Consider the following 23,698-nt stretch of genomic DNA (forward strand, 5'->3'; position numbering starts at 1 on the left):
ACCAGAAGATATTGTGCTAGAGAAAAACTAAGTATTTCACACATACAAAAAAATATATATTTTGGGATCATACCCATCAGTGCTAAGGACTTATTCCTGACTCTACTCTCAGGGATCACTCCTCGTGGTACTCAGGGGACCCTATGTGATACCACAAGATAAAACCAGGGTTAGCTGTATGCAAGGCAAATGCACTTACCCACTTGGCTATTTTTCTGGCCCTGATTATTATTATTATTTTTTAGTAGATACATATTTCAAATTCCCTATAACTAGTCTGTATTTAATAGACCATTTCATGGTGTATTTGCTATTTACATATTAAAGAAGTCATTAGGTATTATCATGCTGATTTCCAGCAAGTCTTTGATTTTTTTTAAGTCCTTCATTTGAGCAGGACACTAATCTCTGCCCTGGGGAATCTGTGAGGTGTTTTGTGCAGGGGAGAAGGTGGTGCTGGAGGCAGCCATGAGGACAGAAGCAGACTGAGTTGCTTCTAGAATGTATCTCTGTCCAAATGTGAAATGTAGAAAGTCCTCCTTTCTAGGATGTCCTCTGAGGCTTTCTGCAGGCTTGGGGATGATGTTCCAGAGTACTGGGTCTGGGAACTGGTCTCAGTCCTCCCAGTCGATGCGGATGGGGCCTCCTGTCAGCATCTGACCTAGGGACCCCGTTGTGTCTTCTCCTGCCTCGCGACGCACTCGCCGATGGCAGCCCTGGGCACAGCGGGAGCGCTGGTCCAGCACCCCACACACCAGCACCTGGCAGTGCAGAAATACTTCCTGCAAAGAGCAGAGAGACCGTCAGCATCTGCTCTCAGGGATTCCTTGCACCCTGGGGAAGAAACAGCGTATCTAGAACTTGCCCAAATGTTCGCTTTGGTCTTGGAGATGAGTTGGGAGCCCATGCGCATGACTTCCAACCTTTGGGGCCACAGCTGACCATACAGCTGCCATCTTCCTTCCCTGGGCAAGGCCATGGCTGACTTGGGCTCTCTACACCTTCAGTTCTATGTGTTCTCAAGTTTCTCCCCACAAGAAACCTCTTGAAGGGGAAGATAAAGCTACTCTTGTTTTATTTGGGGATACCCCAGGGTATTGCCTGGTGCAGTGAGGGAGGTTACCTGGTACCAGGAATGAATCCTTGGGGCCCCAGGGCCTCATGTTCCCTTGAGACTTTTGACTTGTCTCTAGGGGCACTGAGCAATTGTTTCAAACTTCACTGGGAAAGGGATCAGTGTGGAAAGATAGTCTCTTAATCTTGCCTTTGTCTAAATGTTTTAGCATTTCTATCCAAATAGCCAAATATACCTTCTGCTTTCACCTAATCCATACACACTCCTTTCTCTGAGGTTTTGACAAACACTACTCATGTATCTCTTTCTTCTCTATATATAGATATTTAAATATAGCATATTCAAGTGCATCTAAATTATATAACAATCAGGCTTTTTTGGGTCCTTTTATGTGTTTATTATTGTATACAATATACTAAAATAATAAGATATACTAATAAGATATATTACTATTGGGGCCTTTTCACTCCACTTGCAGCAATGCTCCCTGAATACATGCAACAAATTTTCCTTTTTCTTTTTGGCTATTTCAGAGAAGCTGTCAAAATTGGAATGTACAGATAAAAGGAGACACAGATTATGTGACTATTATTGCATATGATAAGATTTCAGGAAAAGTACCCACTTAGATTGCTGCTTTTCCCTTTTGTGACCGTGCAAATGCTTATAATTTTGATAAAGTCAGGATGTGTTAAATAGCACCTTATCCTAGTTTTCATGGGCATTTTAAGTACAATTTTCACCAAATTTGTTACTAGCTGCCTCTCCTGTAGATTTTCCATTTTTTTTTTATTTTTCTTTGAGACCTTCGCCTACTATTTCATCATTATTGGTATTTTTGTTGAACCAGCTCAATTGTTTGATTGGCAGAAGATCATTGTGGCATTCAAGAAGGTATATAAGGGGCCGGGAAGGTGGCGCTAGAGATAAGGTGTCTGCCTTGTAAGCGCTAGCCAAGGAACGGACCACGGTTCGATCCCCCGGCGTCCCATATGGTCCCCCCAAGCCAGGGGCAATTTCTGAGCACTTAGCCAGGAGTAACCCCTGAGCGTCAAACGGGTGTGGCCCAAAAACCAAAAAAAAAAAAAAAAAAGAAGGTATATAAGTTTCTAGGAAACCATTTTCACTGTGTTTTTCATAGACATAATAGAGGTTTCAATCTGAGACTGGCAGAATATGACTAAATATGGGGGAGCCTGAGACAAAGGCTGGTTCCAGAGAAGAGGCCGTCCTAGAGATATTCAGCTTACCTTATGGTCTTTGCCCACGAACTTGAAGACAGGGACCTGGAAATGCTTTGCTAGGTGATCCCGGGATGTGAACTGCTTTACCGAGTCATCTGAAATGCAGCTGCAAGTAGGACAGGGGCACATGTTAGACTTGATTGATTTAACAGAGGCAGAAAAGCCAAGCAGGCCAATGCATCTCCGGTCCAAGGAGAGGCGAGCTGAGTGGAGAATTCTGGGTTATACTCAAGCATTTGGAGAATGGAGGCCAATTTCTTCCCCGTGAGGGCATCTTTGGACACTAACTTCGTGAATATGATCTGATCCAATTATCGTTGGCTACAGCCTGCAAACTGAGTGTAAGTTTCTTAGCCACAGAAATGAAAATTATTTTCAAGAAATCCTTTGCTACAAGGTAGGATTCACTCACAATACATTGCAAGAATTCTGAATCAAGGCTCAGTGAGGGGAATTCATTCTTTCACTTTCATGCCCTTTTATTGAATGCCTTATAGACATTCATCCTGGAGAGAAATTCAAAGGTGAGCAAACCCCACTTTGTGAATAAAGAAGATCCAAAGTTGTAAGTTTCTTTGAGAATTAGGAGGAAAGCCCTTGACCTCCACACTATTTTAACAATTTTTGCCACATATTGAGTCATAATTTAGAGAGGGTTTTGGGTTATTGCTTCAAATCTGCTGCTAAGACAAAAAGTCCTAGTCTCCCGTCTAGCAGAGCTGGGAGAGAGAAGACGTGTCAGAGATTCTATAGCTCAAGGCCAAGGTCTAAGTACATGAACCTCTTCGTCTTCAGAGCCAAGGATCACACTTGTATGATCTTTCCCATTTGAAAGGAACTTGATTTTTCTCATATAGTTTCCCTTTAGAAGAAGACTGAACCATGATGAGGTACAAAAGTCTATGAAGGGAAAACTTGGTTCACTTTGTGGTTCTTGGCTAATTGCCTTTTCTTTCCTGTGTATGTGTGGGGAGAGGTGGGGTGGGAGGACTATAGAGGTCACACCTGGGTGTGCTCAGGGCTCTTTCTGGCTGTGCCAGGAGTGACCCCTGGTGTTGCTATGCGAGGGTGCATATGCTGTGCCAGGGATTTAAACTGAGGTTGAGGTTGAGCATGGTGCAAAACAAGCACCTTAACCCCGGGTACTATCTATCTCCTTGGAACTTGCTAATTGCTTTTAGTGCAATTCAAAAGCCCAATTAAATTGTTTTAAAAGACCAGTTGGGAATGGAAAGATAGTAGAGCAGTTAGGGCAGGCGCTTGCCTTGTACATTTCAATACTGGTACCCCTTAAAGTCCCCTGAGCTTACCATGAGTAAACACAGAGCTAAGAATAAGTACTGCTTACTACCTTGAGCTCTGCTGGCTATGCCAAAAACAAAAATTAAACACCACCTCCAGAAAAAAAAAAAAAACAAAAAACAAAGCAAAGCAAAAACCAAAAACCAAGTAAGACATTTTGCCTTAATTACTGGAACTTTATTTCTTGATTAGGGTCTAAATTTATACTGTGGCTTTTGTTATTTCTTCTACTTATATGCTCTTTTATCCTGAGATAAAATTAATTCATGCTATCTTATAATTATGTTCTATAGGGAATACCTATTGCATATCTTATCTGTACAACATATGCTGCTGAGTGTCTCATAGGACAGAAATATGAATAATATGCTTTATGGTATCAAAAAGTTTATAGTTCATGGACTGGAGAGATAGTACAGTGGGTAGGGCACTTGCCTTGCATGTAGCCAACCTGGGTTTGACTGATCCCCTTAGGAGCAATTACTGAGTGAATTCAGGTATGGCTCCCAAAAAAACAAACAATCTCCATGGTTTTATCATTAAGTATCTTGCAATAACAATAACAGCATTAATATGATATTAAAATGGCACTTTTCGGGCCGGGAAGGTGGCGCTAGAGATAAGGTGTCTGCCTTGTAAGCGCTACCAAGGAACGGACCGCGGTTCGATCCCCCGGCGTCCCATATGGTCCCCCCAAGCCAGGGGCGATTTCTGAGCACATAGCCAGGAGTAACCCCTGAGCGTCAAACGGGTGTGGCCCAAAAACAAACAAAAAAAAAACAACAAAAATAAAATGGCACTTTTCATCATATGAATACCTCAGCATTTTCAATTTATCTTCACCTAAAATATTGGTATTTTTGTTTTAAAAATAAGACATATAGGAACTGGAAAGATAGCATGGAGGTAGGATGTTGCATGCAGAAGGATGGTGGTTTGAATCCCAGCATCCCAAATGATTCCCCGAGCCAGCCAGGAGTGATTTCTGAGTGTAGAGCCAGGAGTAACCCCTGAGCACTGCCGGGTGTAACCCAAAAACCAAAAAAAAAAAAAAAAAGAAAAGAAAAGAAAAAGAAAAACCCACAAAAAAAAAACAAGGTGGTGGCACAGCTGTAGGGCGTTTGCCTTGCTGGCGCTAGCCTAGGATAGACCTCGGTTCGATTCCCTGGCATCCCATATGGTCCCCCAAGCCAGGAGCGATTTTTGAGCGCATAGCCAGGAGTAACCTCTGAGCATCACTGGGTGTGGCCCCAAAACCAAAACAAACAAAAAAAATAAGGCATATAGAATTGTTTGTGGGTCACACATTGCAGAATCAACCGAGGAAAAAATTCTGATTCTGATAGGTTGCTATGATTAGGAAATGTGAATTCTGGTCCTGAAGCCATTGTACAGTGGGGAAGGACACTTGCCTTGCATGTGACCAACCCAGATTGGATCCCTATTGTCCCATTATGGCCCTCTAAGCCCTGCCAGGAGTGATCTCTGAGCACAGAGCCAGGAGTGTGGCCCCAAAATAAAAAGAAAAATAAGTGTGAGCTTCATCTAGTACACGTTTGTGTACTGAAAGTAATGGTAGTATAACATAGCCCAAAATATCCAAAAGTTCTCCAGCATTTATTTTGAGAATTCAATGGTTTTTTTTTCCTAGAGTTTATCTTTTTTTTTGTTTTGGGGGATCATATAGGATACTGGGGATCAAACCACAGTTCGTCATCCTAGGTCAGTGCATGCAAGGCAAAAGCCTACCGCTCCGTCCCTAGAGTTTATCTTTTTTTTTTTTTTAGAGTTTATCATTTTAATTCCACTTTGCTTAGGCTTATTTCTCAGAGCATTCACTAACTTCAACTTCAAAGGGAGGTAAATCAGATTTGGTAAATGCCAGGGAAACCCAGCCTGGCTGAAGTCTAAATAGGATGATTAATCTTCAGACAATTTCTAAATAGCTCTTATTTATTTCTGGACTCTAATTAACCCTACATTTCCATTGAGAGAAATACTCTCATAATTAATTTAGCAAGGATTCAATGACCCTAAGTATAAACTGGGCATTGAGGAAGAAGGAGGAAGAGGAGGATTTCAGTTGGGGTTTTGGTTTGTTTTTTCCTACTGGCAGTGCTGGGAATCAAATTCAGGGTATCATATATTCAAGACAAGCAAACTTCTTTCCTTTTGTTCATCTCTAAAGGAACCAAGGGAGGCTTCGTGGAAGTAACAAACTCCAGGAAAGTAGAAGGAAGAGTAAGAATTGGAGAGAAAACAGCAGGGCCAGGAGGGTGAAGACTGGGAAACAGGAATTTCCTGTAGTTTCCAAGGCCAGGGTCTGAAGGAACATTCAAATGTGGAAGGGTAGGGGTCAGATGGGGAGGCCTGGTAAGCCCCGTCTGACTGGAATTTAACTCTAGGGATTAGCTCATTATACACCAGTACTGGCTAGATCTATATTTGGAACTATTTTGTATGTGCTATAAAAATTAAGCTTCTCAGAACTATCTAGAACAAAACACAGCTGCTCCTTAACTGAGGGTCTGCATAACAAATCTATGAGTAAACTTTACAAATTGCATCAAGATAACAAGATTTGGGGGTCCTCCAAGGTTGAGGTTCTGATTGGATATTTAGTTTTGTGACTAGTAAAGATGGGGGGGGGGCAGGAGAAAATTTTCCTGGTGTAGGAAATGGGTGCCATTTTGATGATCACAATAACTTCACATGGGTATTCAACTCAATTTACTAAACTACGTAAATCTTGGGAATTTAGAATAAATCAGGGTCTCGGGCCCGGAGAGATAGCACAGTGGCGTTTGCCTTGCAAGCAGCCGATCCAGGACCTAAGGTGGTTGGTTCGAATCCCGGTGTCCCATATGGTCCCCCGTGCCTGCCAGGAGCTCTTTCTGAGCAGACAGCCAGGAGTAACTCCTGAGCACCGCCGGGTGTGGCCCAAAAACAAACAAACAAAAACAACAACAACAACAACAACAAAACAACAAAGAATAAATCAGGGTCTCATGAAGATGAAATGTGGGCTCTTGTCACCAAGACCCAAACATTATACTTTAAATATGTGTATTAGGGACTGGAGCGATAGCACAGTGTTAAGGCATTTGCCTTGCACGTGACCAACCAGGGACGGTCCCGGGATTCCTAGCATCCCATATGGTCCTCCGAGTCTGCCAGGAGTGATTTCTGAATGGGCAGCCAGGGTAATCCCTAAGTGCAGCCAGGAGTGGCCCAAAAAACAAAAATAAAAAGTGTATTTAAGGCATGCAAATCATCTTCAGAGCTATTGTATAATTTAAAGGAAACAAAACTGAATTTCCTCAAAAGTAGCTCCATTCCCTAATCCATTCAGCATTTAATAAGTGTCTAAAAAGTAAAACAAAAGTAAAACATGACGGTGTATATTTTAATTTTAAAACTTTCCAGAGGTCACTTTAAGATAGGAAAAAAAAAAGATAATCCAAAGGGCGACAAGCCTTAATATGGCATATCATTGTCACCCAATTTATTCTGAAAATAAATGATAGTGACAAGAATCTGAGGCTAGACAGAAGGACTCCTCCAGGCAAATAGTCAAATTTAAATCTTTTTTTTTTTGTCACACCCATTTGATGCTCAGTGATTACTCCTGGCTAAGTGCTCAGAAATTGCCTCTGGCTTAGGGGGACCATATGGGATGCCGGGGGATCAAACCGTGGTCCTTCCTTGGCTAGCGCTTGCAAGGCAGACACCTTACCTCTAGCACCACCTCTCCGGCCCCCAAAAAGTCAAATTTATCAACCAAAAAAAGAAATCAAGAGCCACTAAAAGTTTTCCAGCAAGGCTGTCACACACACTCTATGCAATATATTTCTATTATAAAACATCTAATACTTCCAAGGGCCAGAGCAACTGTACAGTGAGGAGGGCATTTGCCTTGCAAATGACAGATCCAGGTTCAATCCCTGACATTCCATATGGTCTTCTGAGTCCATCAGGAGTGATCCTTTAGTGCAGAACCAGGAGTCAGCCCTGAGCATTGCTGGGCGTGGCTCCTAAATCAAAAGGAATAAATAATAAAAGATCTAATACTTCTATACAATATAGAATAGGATGGGCCTATACAGAGAATATGTTACAACTAAATCTAGAATATCTGCGTTTTGTTTGGCTATTGAGAGCTCGCTGTACATGGGATTTGAAAGTTGGAACTTGGGCAACTTGTTAGAAAGCAAAAGACATTGAAAGCCAAAATTCAGAAAATGGGACATTGAATGGAGTTTGGCTGTCAAGGCTTTCAGAGACTTTCTCAGTTGATCTGAATATGCATCAAGGGTGAACAAGCCCATGGAAGAGATTGAGAATAGCAGGAGAAGCTTTCCTATGGTGAGCGGGTGAGTGGTCCAGAGAGATGGAAGCCAAGCAGAAGCTTCAAACAATCAGGCCAGTTAGCAAAAGAGCTAAGCCCAGCTCACCTGTGGGGCTAAGGAGCCACTTCCCTCTGATCACCCATGGAAGCAGGTCTGTGGCCCTCAGGAGACATGTCCCGGGTAGAACAAGCCATTTCCCTTTAATCACCTATGAGTGAAGCTCTGTGCCCATCAGAGATGTGGCCTGTAAAGTAGGCCTACAGACACTGTACTGGGAGGCTGCGCTCTGAACTGGCCTTTCCTGGTGCCAGAAGCAGTTTGAGCAGCACAGTTGTCGGGACCCTCCCAGGTTCCTACCCAAAGGTTTAATCCAGCAACCAACACAGGAAATGTGGGAATCTCCTGAGTAAAACAACTAAGTGCCACTTACTTGATCTTGCCTCTCCTGGAAGCTGTCAAATAATTTTCCTAACTGAACCCTGGAAGAGGGGCCTCTCTGCAGTGCCCACCTGCTCTGCCCTGACTTGGCAGCTTCCCATGTTCCCCTTCACTGTAATCGCAACCTCTCTCTAAACTGTTGCCCCCACCTGTTTCTCTATGCTTTTCTTTTCTTTTGTTTGCTTGTTTTTGGGCTACACCCAGCAATGCTCAGGGCTTACTCCTGGCTCTGTGCTCAGGAATCCTTCCTGATAGGCTTGGAGGGCCATATACAATGCTTGGAATTGAACCCAGGTTTGTCATGTGCCAGACAAGTGCCCTCCCTGCTATCCTATCACTCTGGCCCTTAGCCGTGCTTTTCAACCTTCATCTACCCATAGCTGCTTCTGGTACCTAGACCAGCCCTCAAGACCTGTTGAAAACACAGGTAGTGCATCCATCCTGAGTCTTCTGTATGATCCAGCTGCTACCTAGCCCTCTTCCCCTATCACTGGTCAGGACACATCCCTCTAGGCCAGTGGTTCTCAAATAGTGGTGCATGCCCCCCAGGAGGGGTGCGAGGCTCCATTAAAGGGGGTGCGTTTGACCTCGGCAAACACTGTCATAACAAGGTAAGCCCCGTGTTTATATCTCTGTATGTCTCTGGAGCTGAGAGTTGCCATGTCCTGCTTCAAACCTCGCTTCAAAAAGCTATGCATTGTAAAACGTGCTCATTGTAGCTGTTAATCGAGACATCACCTCTGATTAAAAAATCAGCTCAAGTAATTTTATATATTTTTGTTTTGCAGGTTAAAGTTCTTTTTTTTAAATAAAGATGCTATATACAGTCGCGTGGGGTGCACGAAAAATATTTTCTTCTTCCTAGGGGGGCATGACAGAAAATAATTGAGAAGCACTGCTTTACCCCAAGACAGACTCAGAGAAGCTGGATCTTGTAGACACTGAAAGTTCAGGATTATGTTGAACTACCAACATTCTCACCTGGGCAGCCTTTCTTTCTGACTTGGTTAATGGTCTAGTCAGTGAGTCACCCAAGTTATACCTTTTGGAATAATACTTTATCTGCCTTCATCCATTTTTATTATATTTATTTTTCGTTGTTTGGTTGGTTTTGGTTTTGGGGCCACAACCGGCAGTGCTCATGAGTTACTCCTGGTTCTGAGCTCAGGGGTCATTCCTGGTAGTGCTGGGGGTGTGTGGACAATATGGGATGCTGGGGATGAACCTGGGTTGGTCTCGTGCAAGGCAAACACCCTCCCCACTGTATTACACTCTGACCCCTGTTTTTATTGTTTTGAGAGTCACACCCTATATGCTCAGGGTCCACTTCTGGCTCCTGCTCAGGACTGTGGCAGTGTCCCAGGGATCTTTCAGTGTGGCGGGCATTAAATAGGATTCAGCTGCAGCTAGGACCAGTGCCTTAGCTCCTGCATACTCTCTCTCTCTCTCCAGCCTCAACATTCCATGGTTTCTAAACAAAGGTTTGTGCGACCCCTCTGAAGTTTTAGGAGGCCCTGGGCGGTGGGCACAGAAGCCAGGAGGGAGCACTGCGTCTGGGGCATAGTTACCCATCTTGGATGAGATAGTACTTGAGGATCTCGTCGATCTTGGCTGAAGGGGTGGCAAAGCAACTTTCCACCAGGCTTTCCAGGCCTTTGACGTGCACCAGGGGCTCAATGCCGAAATAGAGGGAGTCTCGGAGCTTGAGGCTGGGTAGGGTCTCCCGGTAAGGCTCCTCAAACTCGTTGTCTTTAAAGATCTCCAGCGTGAAGGGGAAGATTCCGTGGCTGCGGCCCAGGATCTCCAGTGGGGGTGTCCGAAGGTGTGGCACGTAGCCCTCGGAGATGGTGTAGAGACGTGGGAACTCGCAGGTGACCGGGATTAGCAGTTTACTGGTTCGGATGATGATGTCCCCGCTGCTGCCCGGGGTCTGTTTGGGGAGGCCCGTCACCAAGTTGCTGGCCACGATCTTGTCGTTCACCACCTAGTCCCCCCACCGGGGATGAGAAGAGGGAGGAGACCTGACATTTATTTGGACGGATTTGTGCTCTGCTTAGCCCTGACAGTCTGCAAATGTCAATGGCAACCAATGCGCACTTGGAGAGTCTGGGAGCGAGTCCATCTGGGGATATAGAACCCAGGTAGGCTGGGAAGAATTTTTTTGTTTTGTTTTGTTTTTGGTTCACACCCGGCCGCGTTCAGGGGTTACTCCTGGCTCTATGCTCAGAAGTCGCTCCTGGCAGGCTCAGGGGACAATATAGGATGCCGGAATTCCAGCCACCGACCTTGTGCAAGCAAGGCAAATGCTTTACCTCCATGCTATCTCTCCGGCCCCAGCTGGGAAGAATTTTATACCCTATTTCATACTCAGCTCCTACCTTCTTTGGGTGTTGCTCATACATCCGGATAGCTAGACAGAACCTGAAAATTCCAATCGCTGATAGTTTAGTTAAAAAAAAAACAAACTAGGCCACACCTGGTGGTGCTCTGGGATTACTCCTGACTTTGCATTCAGAGATTATTCTTGGAGGGTTTAGAGAATCATAAGAGGGTGCTGGGAATTGAACCCCCAGGTCAGCTACATGAAATGCAATCACCTTGGCCACTATCACTCTAGCCTCCACGTTCCATGTTTCCTTACTACCTTTTTTGTTTATTTTTGGGCCACATTTGGCAAGATGCAGGGTTTACTCCTGGCTCTGCACTCAGGATTAGTTCTTGTGGGGTTCAGGCTGCTGTATGGGGGACTGGGATTATAGAACCCAAATAAGCCATGTTACTTGCTATCTTTCTACTACTTTGTTTTTGGGTTTTGGGCCACTCCTGGCGATGCTCAGAGAACCCTATGAGATGCTGGAGATTGAACCCTAGGTCGACAAGACAAGCACTCTCCCCACTGTGCTATCTCTCCAGTCCTCTAATAGTTTAGAAAAGAACAACTTCTGGTGTGCACATGTGTGCTTTCTTCCTTTCTTTCCTTTTATTCCTTCCGGAGATCTAGACCTGGGGACCAGGATGCACAGAGCATGAATGTGTGGGACTTTGCCACAGACAAATTTGAGTGATCCTGCTGGTGAGTTCTGGTTCTTTAACTCCTGTCTCCTGGGGAAGTTGGGGTGACAGAAAGTCCCCTCCACACGGGTCATATCCATGTCATTACTGTGTCCTTTTCTTCTCCTTTGATCTCCTCCCCCATGTCTCCCCTCAATGGTCACCTGCCCTTTGATTTTTTTTCTTGGTTCAGATTCAGGGGAAAAAATTACCTCCACACAAACTGCCTGCTTCCCTGTCATCCCTCTTTCTCCTATCCATCTGGCAGACTTGAGATTTTAATCACAACAGTGTCTGCCTCACCCTTTTTCTGTGAGGTAAAGTCCAGACACGTATCCACTGAGACTATAAGGTGGATCTTTGGAACCCACAGCCAATTTCCACTTCCTCTTCTGGCTCCCTCCCCAGCACAAATTCTGGGCTGTCTGGTTGGCTCATCCTTAGCCTTAGAACTCTAAGATGGGCTCATTTGTTTACATGCTCCCAAGCTTTTTCTATGTCTATATAAACCCCACACACACTTCCCCCCAATGTGAATCCCCCCCCCCCCCGTTGTGGCTAATTCAAGGCCCTCCCCACCCCCTTAAAAACTGTTAACTGCTATGGCATCTATCTGTCATCTGTATCTCATGTTTGGAGAGTGTTGTCCTCTCAGCATTAATGTGTCTATCCCTAAAGAGTTTTTGTTTTTGTTTTTGGGTTTGGTTTTTGGGTCATATCCAGTGATGCTTAGAGGTTACTCCTGGCTCTGCACTCAGAAATTGCTCCTGGCAGGCTCAGGGGACAATATGGGATGCCAGAAATTGAACCAGGGTCTGTCTTATGTTGGCTGGATGCAAGGCAAATTCCCTATCACTGTGCTATCGCTCCAGGCCTGCTACAAGTCTTATTTCGTGAGTCCTTCTTTTCCTTAACATAGTAACACACACGCACACATGCACGCACACACACACACACACACACACACACACACACACACACAGCTTCTTGGCTGAAAATATAAACTCTTTGACTTTTACTAAATTTTATATCTGAGCTAACTGGCTACCTCATAACTGAAATGTCATTGTCCCCTTAAAGTAAAAAAAAAAATTGGCCAGCAGGGATGTAGCCAGCCTCCTGCTATCATTAGCTAATATATAGAGGGAGAAAAATGCCTGCACTATGTGGAGAAGGCCATAAGAAACCAGGAAGGGCAGTATCTTAAGCGCCACCCTCTCGGTGGGGTGTACATTTGGTGAACTCCATCTTTGAAGCAGAAATGTGTTTTCTCTATTACACAAGCCATACTGCACATCTGTTAAGTACTATCCAAATAACTGGCTGCTGCCCATGCGTTCCCTAGAGATACTTACATCCACCACTGTACCACAGGTCTTTAGGGAGAAGACAATATTGACATGGGTGCCATTGGACACCCCTCGGCAGGAGGTGTTGGTCAGGAAGAGCTCCAGGCCCCCAACCAGGCCTCTGGGAATATTCACTTCAATGGTGTTGGATTTGCATGACACGGGCACTGTGACAGAAGAGGCCATGGTTAGAACCAGGAATCAAGTATTGGGAGAAGGGAAAAGAAATCTTGAAGTTCCTTCACCTGTGAACAATTGAGTTTGGGCTCTAACCTCAAGGAATTCTAGGGGGCTTTAAAGAATGTGGTGAATGAAACTAGGACTCCTACCTTTCCCACAATGTGGTCAAATAAAGCTCCTTACATGAGAAGTCTTTCAGCTTAAAAAAACAATGGATTCATGTTTCAATTCAACAACCATTTATTTCAAAGTGTGGCCAACGAAACTCCAAATACTGACATCCTTCAAGGATTAACTTTCAGTGCAAACATAATTTACTGGCAATACAGAAAAAAATACTGCTTTGATAGAGGCCTAAATCATATAACGGCATTGCTTTGACATTACTGTTAATTACTGTCTCATAAAGAAAGGAGCAATAAAAACAGTAGTAGTGGCCTTGGAGAGAGAGTTGGCCTCTCCTAAATGCAAGAAAACCCGAAGCAATGACAATTGCTTGAACTTAATAGAAAAAATTAAAGTTTTCTTACATTTTCCATGTTCATCTCTCCGTAGTACAAATACCCTAAAAAGAATACTTGTGGTATTCTCATAAATATTTGAGACTAATATTTTTTCTGTGAGGGCATGCAATAATGGCATAGTACTAAAGTCAGAGATAGGTGCTTAATAAATGAGTGCTGATTTAATAAACTAATATTTTGGACTTAATATTTTGAGAAAATTGTTTTCAGAGAATTGCTGACCCTTCAACTTATTTTCACAATTTAATTGATAGAAAAGAGAATTAAGGGTCAGAGTGATAGCACAGCTGGTAAGATGTTTGCCTTGCACTCGACCGACCCAGGTTCAATCCTCAGCATTTCATACGGCCCCCTGAGCCTGCCAAAAGTGATTTCTGAGTAAAGGACAGAAGTAGACCCTGAGCACCTCTGGGAATGGTCCAAAATAAAAAAAAAAAAGTAAAGGAATAAACTACTACATTCATGATTTAGACTCATTTTTTTTTCTGTTTTCTTGAGGGGAGGGGAAGGCCACACCCAGAAGTGCTCAGGGCTTACTCCTGGCAGAGCCCTAATAACTGTGATGACTGTGATGTCTAGTGACTATATCTAGTGACTCTGGTGTTTAATGATTTTGGTGACTGGGATCAAACCAGGTTGGTTGCATGCAAGGCAATGTCTTAAGTCTTGTACTCTCTTTTTTTTGCCTCTCATGATTTAGGCTTCTAAAGTGAGTGTTAGTTGTAATTACAAACAAATTCAAAAACAAAAAATGGTGATTGATACGGGTGGGGAGAAGAAATGGGATTGTTGAATGGGTTTAGTTTCATTTTTAGGAGCTTAAAATGCCCTCAAGTTCTGGGGTATAATCACTTGAATATAGATGGTGATAGATGAACCAACACTTAAAATTGTGAGGATGCAAACTTTGCTCTTTTTTTGGCTGCTATCTCTTTTTTAAATAAAGGACAAAATTCATTTCCTGGGGTCTTCTTAGGGATAAAAGCACTGTTCTAAGAACTGATGTTCTAAAAGACAAGAATTCTGGGGCCAGAGTAATAGTACAAAGGGGAGGATATTTGCCCTGCGTATAGACTTCCCTGAATTCAATCCCAAATTCCATATGGTCTCCTGAGACCTCCAGGAGTGATTCCTGAGTGCAGAGCCAGGAGTAACCCCCTGAGCATTGCTACTTGTGGCCCCAAATTAAAACAAAAATAAATAAAAGACGAAAATCCTGACATTCTTGAATAAGAACAACAGGGAGATGGGGCTGGGGTGGGGCAGAAATCAAAGTGGAAGTGCCACCATTGGGTCCTACCTTGGCAAGTGTGATTGTCTTCAGCTAGCACCAGGCCCCTTGGACACTCACACTGATAGCCCTTGTCCCCTGGAAGGCACGAATGGCTGCAGCCACCATTGTCATTGTGGCACCCTTCAATGTCTGCGATGTAAACACACAAAAAGTCTGTAACCGTTGGCTCAAAAATATTGGTGTGGGATTGCCACTTGGCTTTGGGAATTATATTTGATTCAATCCAATTCTATTGGGACTTAGCTTAGTCATTGAGATAGTTAGGGATCACCCCATACACACACACACACACACACACACACACACACACACACACACACACACACACTTTTATTAAGTATTAGAGCTACAAATAACAATCTTAAAACATCCGCAGCTGTGTCCACTTAAACTGGCTAGATATTTTGGACAATGCCCAAGAATTTAGGTCTTTTTAGATTTTGTCCCCCCCCCCCTTCTTGTGGTTAGACTGTGGTTTGGAGGAAAACCCACAAGTTATTTCTTATTGGCTATAAATATTTAATATACTTCATTTGAAATGATATCAAGTATTATTGCTATAAAAGGTACATATTCAACTGGCAAAGCTGGATGGACCAGTGAGGGTTCCTGCTAAAGGGTTGGATTACCTGAATCTCTGCTCAAATTTCTGGAAACCAGAATGCTGAGGATATGTATGTTGAATATATTATAAAAGAAAGGCCTGGAGAGCCAGCTCAGAACCCACTCAAACAAGCTCTATAATATTTATCTCCTAAGACAGTTTTCTTTCATTGTTAAAGCTTTGCATAATCCAATGAACAAAAGGGAAAACAGTCAATAAAAATGAGCTAATAGAGGAAAACAATGACTTTTGCAAGTTAGTAGTCCTTCAACTCTGGCCTAAGTTTGCAATGTTGTCTATAAAAAAAGTTGTTAATAAAGTTGTATTGGCACATATTCATGACCTATAGCTAAACAATGCTTTCTCTGGTACAAGGACAGAGATGAGTATTTCAACAGTTTCTTTTGGTTTACAATTCCTAAAATATTTACTATTTGTCCTATATAGAAAAGACTAAATATTTTTATTTGTTTTTGGATGCTTAAAATGGTATAAAACAGAATAGAACAAAATGCTAAAAACACTCGATAACATGTAGCAATACCCAACATTAATTGGGAGTTTTTCTTATAAATTACTTTTTCAGGGGCCAGAGCAATAGCACAGAAGTAGGGCGTTTGCCTTGCCTGAGGCTGACCCACGATGAACCTGGGTTCTATCTCCTGTGTCCCATATGGTCCCCCAAGCCAAGAGTGATTTTTGAGCACAAAGCCAAGAGTAACCGCTGAGTGTCACCGGGTGTGACCAAAAAAATTACTTTTTCACTGAATTAATTTATCTAGGTCTATTTCCACATTTGCTAAATACAGAGATTGAACTGTACGTTTTCTTAGGATATTTCCAGGTCTACATCTGTGAAACACAGGTAAATACAATATCTAAGTTAGTTTAAAGTATTTAAGTCTCTTAAGGGGATATGCTAAAATATTTAGAAAGTATGTAGTTAACAAGTGGAATTGTGGATAATTTTAATGATCTTCCTTCTACTTTGCTAATTTTTGCCTATGAAAATATACTTTAATAATAAAAAATAAATAAAAACAGCTTAAAAATTTAAAGATTCTTTTAAAAAGAAAATGTAGTTTACTAAGAAACTAAATAAAATGCTTTTGAGTCACATTAAAACGTTCGAAATACAAGCATCAATCCTAATATGTTTCATAAATGCAAATTTAATCTATGGCTAAAATATTTTTAATTGAGAGTATTAGATTTTAAATTTTATGAGGAGTAACTGTAATATTTCCAATAAAATGCTCAGAATAATTACAAATGTTCCATGGGGATATGTTTCCTTAATATTCATAAATGCAAACATAATTCTATAAAATAAGATTTAAGAAGGATTCAGAACATTATCCCTACTCAGTAAAGAACATTTAGTTTAATCTGGTCATGAGGAACAGGAATTTAATATTTTAGGTAATGGTGCCTACATTAACATTGAAAACTTTATAGCATGGAATAAATTGTGGAATAGCTATCATATGGCCTTCTGAGAGTAGTATTAAATTATTTTGGCCACAACTAAAAGAAAGTAAATTCTCACAAGCGGCATACTAGCTCTAGTAGGTCAAATTGTCAAATCCTATATTCTCTATAAATAATAACAACTAAGACCTAAAAGTCTTGATGGTGAACCGGATCTAGCCTGTAAGCATGAGGCTATAAGTTTAATTAATCCCTGGTGTGATCCCCCTGCTCTTGAGAACAATCCTCATTGTGCTAACAGGAACTTCTGCACACACAAAACGTGATCTTTTATGTAACCCTGATGAGTACTGCAGCAAATGATGTGCAAGCACCACAGCCAGGAGCTCAAGCCCTAAAGAGCATGTGTGCAAATTCACAGTGACCCCCAGTGAGTCTCTGGCCCCCAAAGGGTGAGGTTTTATGAGTTTTCACGAGCACTGTGAGTCTGCAAACACCAATGGTGAGCGCAACAACCAAAGGAGCAGGCACCACACTAGCATGCGTGTGACCTTCTGTCATGGCAACAACAAAGAACAAAGGGAAACAATGAAAATTTTCACCTCTCCGTGTTCCTTGTTATCTGCCCAGACATGCAGATATTTTCAGGTCACCCTGTGGCTGAGTGATTAACTATAATATTTCCAATAAAATAGCCTCCCCTTTGTACTATTACTCCAGCCCCACTTTTAGTGTTTTTGTTCCAACTCACTCAAGTAGAAGTGATGAGGAACAAGTGGGATTCAGTTCTGGGGGACATTGTTTTCTGAACAAAGTTTGAGATGGTGGTTTTCTGCTGTTGACATGAAGAACTGATACGTGTTGCACACCAGCCCTAGGACAGACAGCTCAGAATCTCTGTTTTAACCATTGGCTCTGCTACCTTTTGTCCCCTGGCCATCAATGGTACGCAATGTGACTGCATAGTTGTCACTAAGCGATTGTTTAGAAACATGCCCTGGGCTTGAACCCCAACCCACTCAGCCAAAATCTGCCTTTTTGATCTTCATGAGCATATTAAAGTTTGAGAAACACAGAATAACTTCATTTTCTTTTTCCAAGATAAAATGTGTCTCTCTCTCTGCTTCTTGCTAAAGGCAAAAATTCACTCTTGGACAAAGAGAGAGATTCTGTTTTATTGCCATCTGAGTTCATTTTCCACAAGGATAAATACCTTTGATTATTAAATTTTCTTTTCTTCCTGGGTCACACCTAGCAGGGCTTACTGTTCTCAAGGCTTACTCCTGGCTGTATACTTAGGGATCCCTTCTGGTGGGTCTTGGGGAACCATATGAGATGTTGGGGATCAACTCCAGATCAGATGCTTGCTTAGCAATCATCTGTATTATCACCCCAGCCTTTCTCTCTCTCTCTCTCTCTCTCTCTCTCTCTCTCTCTCTCTCTCTCTCTCTCTCTCTCTCTCTCTCTCTCTCTCTCTCTCGGCACAGTTCAACTCAGTCACTTTGAAGATTGGAGAGTTTCAGAGGTGACAAATTAAGCCCAGGGTCTCCCTGGAGTTGAACCTTTCTCACCTTCACAGGTCTTGCCATCACTTTTCAGCACGCTGCCAACCCCACACTCACAGCGATAGGAGTTCTTAAGGTTCACACAAATTTCACTGCAGCCGCCATTGTTCTGTTCACATTCATTGACATCTGGAGATGAGAAACCAGACTGGCTGAGCAAAGCCATCCTTTCCCAAAACCCTTAGCAGCATCTTCTTGTCTTTTTCCAATTCTCTGGGTATGCTCTGGAAGGCTGTGAGTGGCTTTACTTCTGTTCTTTCGAGGCAGTGCTATGTGGGAGGGGTAGAAGGGACCAGGTGAAAATCCTGATCCTTTTTTTTTTGGTTTTAGGGTTTGTGGTATTGGGGAGGACCATTCTAGGCCATGCTCTCATTTTTTTCTGGTGGTGTTCAGGGTGGTGTTACAGGGAATAAGGATTAAACTCTCAGCTCTGTGCCTTAACTTTGTGCTGTCCTGGTCAAAGGCTCTCATCTTTTTTTTTTTTTTTGCTTTTTGGGCCACACCCTGTGACACTCAGGGATTACTCCTGGCTATGCACTCAGAAATTGCTCCTGATTTGGGGATCATATGGGCTTCTGGGGATTGAACAGAGGTTCGTCCTGGATTGGCTGTGTGCAAGGCAAACACCTACCACTGTGCTATTGCTCCAGTCCCACAAAGGCTCTCATCTTATTCACTCTATTACCGCTAATTTTATTCACTCCATTTTTTTTTTTTTGGTTTTTTGGGCCACACCCGTTTGACGCTCAGGGGTTACTCCTGATCATGCATTCAGAAATCGCTCCTGGCTTGGGGGGACCATATGGGACACCGGGGGATCGAACCGCAGTCCGTCCTATGGTAGCGATTGCAAGGCAGACACCTTACCTCTAGCGCCACCTCTCCGGCCCCTATTCACTCCATTTTCATACTTACACCTTGTATGTGTGCCAACCAGACTACCAGTAAGAATCAACTGCTGTGTTGACCCAGTGCATTCATTTGGGGACTGAGGACATTCTAGGACTGAGGACCTGGAAAGAACAGGTCCCAGGTTGATAACCGGAAACCCATTGTTGGAAGGAAAGTCAACAAAGCTTACATAGAACAAGAGGATTTGGGATACTTTAAAGTTTACAAGACATAGAAGAGAAATAACCTGGGGTAAGTGAGGCACTGCAGAGAAGATAAGTTTGAATAGTAGGGCTTAAGAATGTCCCAGGAGCAACACAGTATTGATAGGTATCATCTCCTTTTTTTTTTTTTTTTTTTTTTTTTGGTTTTTGGGTCTCACCCGGCAGTGCTCAGGAGTTACTCCTGGCTCCATGCTCAGAAGTCGCTCCTGGCGAGCACGGGGGACCATATGGGACGCCGGGATTCGAACCGATGACCTTTTGCATGAGAGGCAAACGCCTTACCTCCATGCTATCTCTCCGGCCCCGTATCATCTCCTTTTAACCAGAGCTTTTAATCTGTGAATGGAGGTGGGATGAACCAGAGTCAAGTTCAATTAAGAGTCACTAATCAAGGGGAGAGGAGAGGAGAAAATGGCACCCCTCTTTGTGCTGTTTCCCCATGTCTGGTGTGGTGGTGTCTCCAAAGCTTTCAGCCTTAAGGAGAATTCTTAGATTCTATTATTATTGCTCTATGGGTGTGTGTGTGTGTGTGTGTGTGTGTGTCCCAAACAAATATCATATTTGCCGGTGTCAGGAGAATTCTTAGATTCTATTATTATTGCGTGTGTGTGTGTGTGTGTGTGTGTGTGTGTGTGTCCCAAACAAATATCATATTTGCCGGCATATAAGACGACCTCCTAATTTTGCAGTTAAAACATAGGTTTAGGCCTATGTTCGCTGAATCAGATAGAACGTTCCTGTGCTACAACTGTATGTACCACAGTGAGCCAATCACAACAAGCAAAGGTTCAGAGGTTATACTGTAATAGACTTCCTCTCTGACTCTGGCCAATCTGAGCAGGCTTTTGACAGTGTAGATTCGGTCCAGAACATTGTCTAATTTGCATGCATCAAATTTGCTTGGATTGGCTGAGTTAGAGAGGCGGTCCGAGCAGCCTTGCAGTGATTGGTGCAGGATCGAGTTGGAAAATTTGTTTTGTGGCAATATTCAGACAATTTTCGTTTAGCGGCATATTGAAACATTTTTCGGGATATACTCGGCGTATAAGACGACCCCCGATTTTCGGTTGACTTTTTTTGTTTCAAAAGTCGTCTTATACGCCGGAAAATACGGTAGCTCTATAGAGGTTCTATCTGCCAGCTGGTTTGGGAACGGGGTCACAATGGGTATGCAACAGTATGTGTGTGCTTATTCTGGTTTTCAATTCTGATTTGTCTTTTTTAAAAACTTATATTTATTTCTTTTCTCTAGAATTAAAAAACATTTCATGTCTGATTGATTTCTCTGCATTATTCCACTTTCTCCCATTCAGAGCCTCCTGCACATTCTCCTGCCAACTCCTCACAGTGAATCACTTGCTCTTGTGGAGTCTTTTTTGACAAACTGTTTTCCATGGTTATTGTAGAACTTCATCATTCTCTTGGTGGAAGTTTGACTAGAGAGCGATTTTTCAAAGGCTCCTATCAGGCTCACGGAAGGGTTCAGTCATCTGGGCATAATTTTACATTGATTTGTTTTTCAGCTTCCACAGTGAGGAAAGTTCCAACTTAGCCGGCAGGGAGGAACTTAGCATTTTATTTATGAAGATTTCCTCTCTTTCCTACAATCTGGGCCAGAGAAAAAATTTTCTCCTTTCAAGGTGGGGGTATGTTTTCTGGGGTCCTGGCTACAGCAACTCTTAGTTTTAGTTCTCATTTCTGTCTGCCTGTCACTTGGGTGGAACTTGGTCCTGAATCCCTGCATATATGTACTGAAGCCATGATGAATTCAGTCTCCCTTTGTGGAAGCAAAGGGGCTGCCAAGTGATGCTATCTGGGCTATTACAATGGCAAGAGCCCATCTCTAGAAAGGTCAGCAATCATTGCTTAATGCAATATTTAAAATGGATTTTTATAGAGCCAGGGTTTAGCTCGGTGATAGAGCACTTTGCCTTGTACATATATGGTCCTGGATTTGATCCTTGGCATTAACAGGGGAAAAAAGATTTTTAAGGGCAGTTGTTTCTATTATGACAAAGAATAAGTCATATAGGAAAGCATCACACAATGAGAGTTGGAAATTATCACTCTGGACAAGATCTGAGTGTTGAGAGGAGGTAAAGTGACAAGCATGTTACCTCTTCAATAACAATATTGCAAACCAAAGTATCTAGAAGGGAGAGAGAGAGAGAGAGAGAGAGAGAGAGAGAGAGAGAGAGAGAGAGAGAGAGAGAGACAGAGACAGAGACAGAGACAGAGACAGAGAGACAGAGACAGAGACAGAGATAGAGACAGACACAGAAAGAGACAGAAGAAAAATCTGCCCCAGAGGCAGGCTGGGAAAGAGGGCAGGAGGGAGATTTGGAGAGAAAATGGGGACACTGGTACTAGGAAATGTGCCCTGGTGAAGAGCATTGGACATTGTATGACTGAAACTCAATTATTAATAACTTTGTAACTGTGCAGCTCACCATGATTAAATTAAAAACTTCATTCTGTGAAACCTGCAAAAATGAATAACCTCCCCTTATCTGAGTTGAGCCTTGAACAAAGACAATTTTCCAACTGAAAGCCAAGATTAGAACTGCTCAAGTTTAGGGTGATGTATGTATGTATGTATGTATGTATGTATGTATGTATGTATGTATGTATGTCAGGATATCCTAACTGTCATGAATTAGTTTATTTTGGGTATGTTCAGAAACAGCAATTTTACCTCAGAAGGAGCATTATCTGGAAGGGTTGTAAATAAGAGATAACAAAAACACCCCAGAAGCCATCACTCCCCACCACAAAAGGGAGCAATTAAGACAACCTTGTAAATTAGATGTATCAAAACTCACCAGGGACTCTAGGGTATCCTAACCTCTGCGACCTTACCATAGTCAGTTGAGGTAGGAATGAGACTTTCCTGCCTTTGTGTAGAGGGTATATGCAAAAGTCTGTCAGGATCTCAGATCTCCTCGGCCTGGGATCCTCAGTACTGAGCTATTTAATAAACTTTCTATTCTTTAACTATCTCTGGTGTCACCGTGTCTCTGTTGTTCCGTCCTAAAAATTTATTAAAAAAAGAAAGCATCAGATATTTCCTTCTAAAAGTCTCTGTAATAAATTTAAAGTACAGTTTGAACTTGTATTTATTTAGCAGATTCTTAGGACTTCATCGGAGAAAAGGGAGATGTAATGGCCTTTAAAAAAACTGCTCCAGGGGCAGAGCAATAGCACAGCAGGTAGGTCATTTGCCTTGCATGTGGCCAACCTAGATTTGATCTCTGGCATCCCATATGGTACCCTGAGACTGCCAGTAGTAATTTCTGAGCCTGCCAGCAGTAATTTCTGAGCTTAGAGCCAGGAGTAATCCCTGAGCACTTACAAGTTGGCCCCAAAACAAAACAAAACAAAACAACAAAAACCCTGCACCACGGGGGCTACTGTGACAGTACAGTGGGTAGGGCACTTCCCAGGTTCGATACTCAGCATCCCATAGGTTCCCCAAACACTGCCAGGTGTAATTACTGAGCTCAGAGTCTGGAGTAAACCCTGAGCATTGCTGGGTATAAATAAAATACTAAAATAACAAAACAAAACAAAACAACTCCTCCAAATTAAACCAAACAAACAAACAAAAAAAAAAACCCTGCTCTATAGTAAAACTTTCAAAACCAGGCATTTCAAAGAGCAGCCCCACAGAAGAACAATGACCACAGAAGCTGGTTTGCTATTAAATATTCCACATGGGAAAATAATTTCCTGCAGAGAGAGAGAAAGAGAAACAGACAGACAGATAGACAGACACAGAGGGAGACAGACACAGAGGCACACATAGACAGAGAGACAGAGCTGGTGGGAAAATACAAAGAAGGCTTTGACTTGGACACAGCAGAATAATGCAGAAACATCAAAATATGAGGATTTAAAACATGACTGGAGAGGAGAAAAGGTAATGCATAAGATCAAAGGAGTATGTGAGAAAGCAGAAGTAAAATGAAACCCAGCAAATATTCCAAGAGGACTCGCCAATTGAAAAACTGAGGGAGTCCCAACAGTCTTCCCCAGACCTGTTTTTCCTTCCCCCGTTTCATGGGCTGGGAAGCAGATGGTTAGTGCATCTCACTAGAAACCTTCCAGAACGTGGTCACATGTTTTCACATGACCCACATGCTCTCAAACTTGACTCTTACCTAGAGACTCATGTGCG

At 42.7% G+C, this 23,698-nt stretch overlaps 1 protein-coding gene across 1 annotated transcript in view; it reads right to left on the reverse strand.

The window, feature by feature from the left end:
- Positions 1–373: 373 nt before the first annotated feature.
- The window catches only part of OIT3 (oncoprotein induced transcript 3), a 34,767-nt gene continuing 11,442 nt past the window's right edge, over positions 374–23,698 (reverse strand). The window contains exons 4-9 of the mRNA XM_049789151.1: positions 18,413–18,535; positions 14,813–14,935; positions 12,815–12,975; positions 9,977–10,392; positions 2,326–2,425; positions 374–782 (exon numbers count right to left, since the gene is read on the reverse strand). Of these exons, the coding sequence (XP_049645108.1) occupies positions 615–782; positions 2,326–2,425; positions 9,977–10,392; positions 12,815–12,975; positions 14,813–14,935; positions 18,413–18,535 (1,091 nt within the window). The 3' untranslated portion in view covers positions 374–614. The remainder of the gene's footprint in view (positions 783–2,325; positions 2,426–9,976; positions 10,393–12,814; positions 12,976–14,812; positions 14,936–18,412; positions 18,536–23,698) is intronic.

This window comes from Suncus etruscus, chromosome 15 (genome assembly GCF_024139225.1).
Source record: "Suncus etruscus isolate mSunEtr1 chromosome 15, mSunEtr1.pri.cur, whole genome shotgun sequence".
Classification (NCBI taxonomy): Eukaryota; Metazoa; Chordata; class Mammalia; order Eulipotyphla; family Soricidae; genus Suncus; species Suncus etruscus.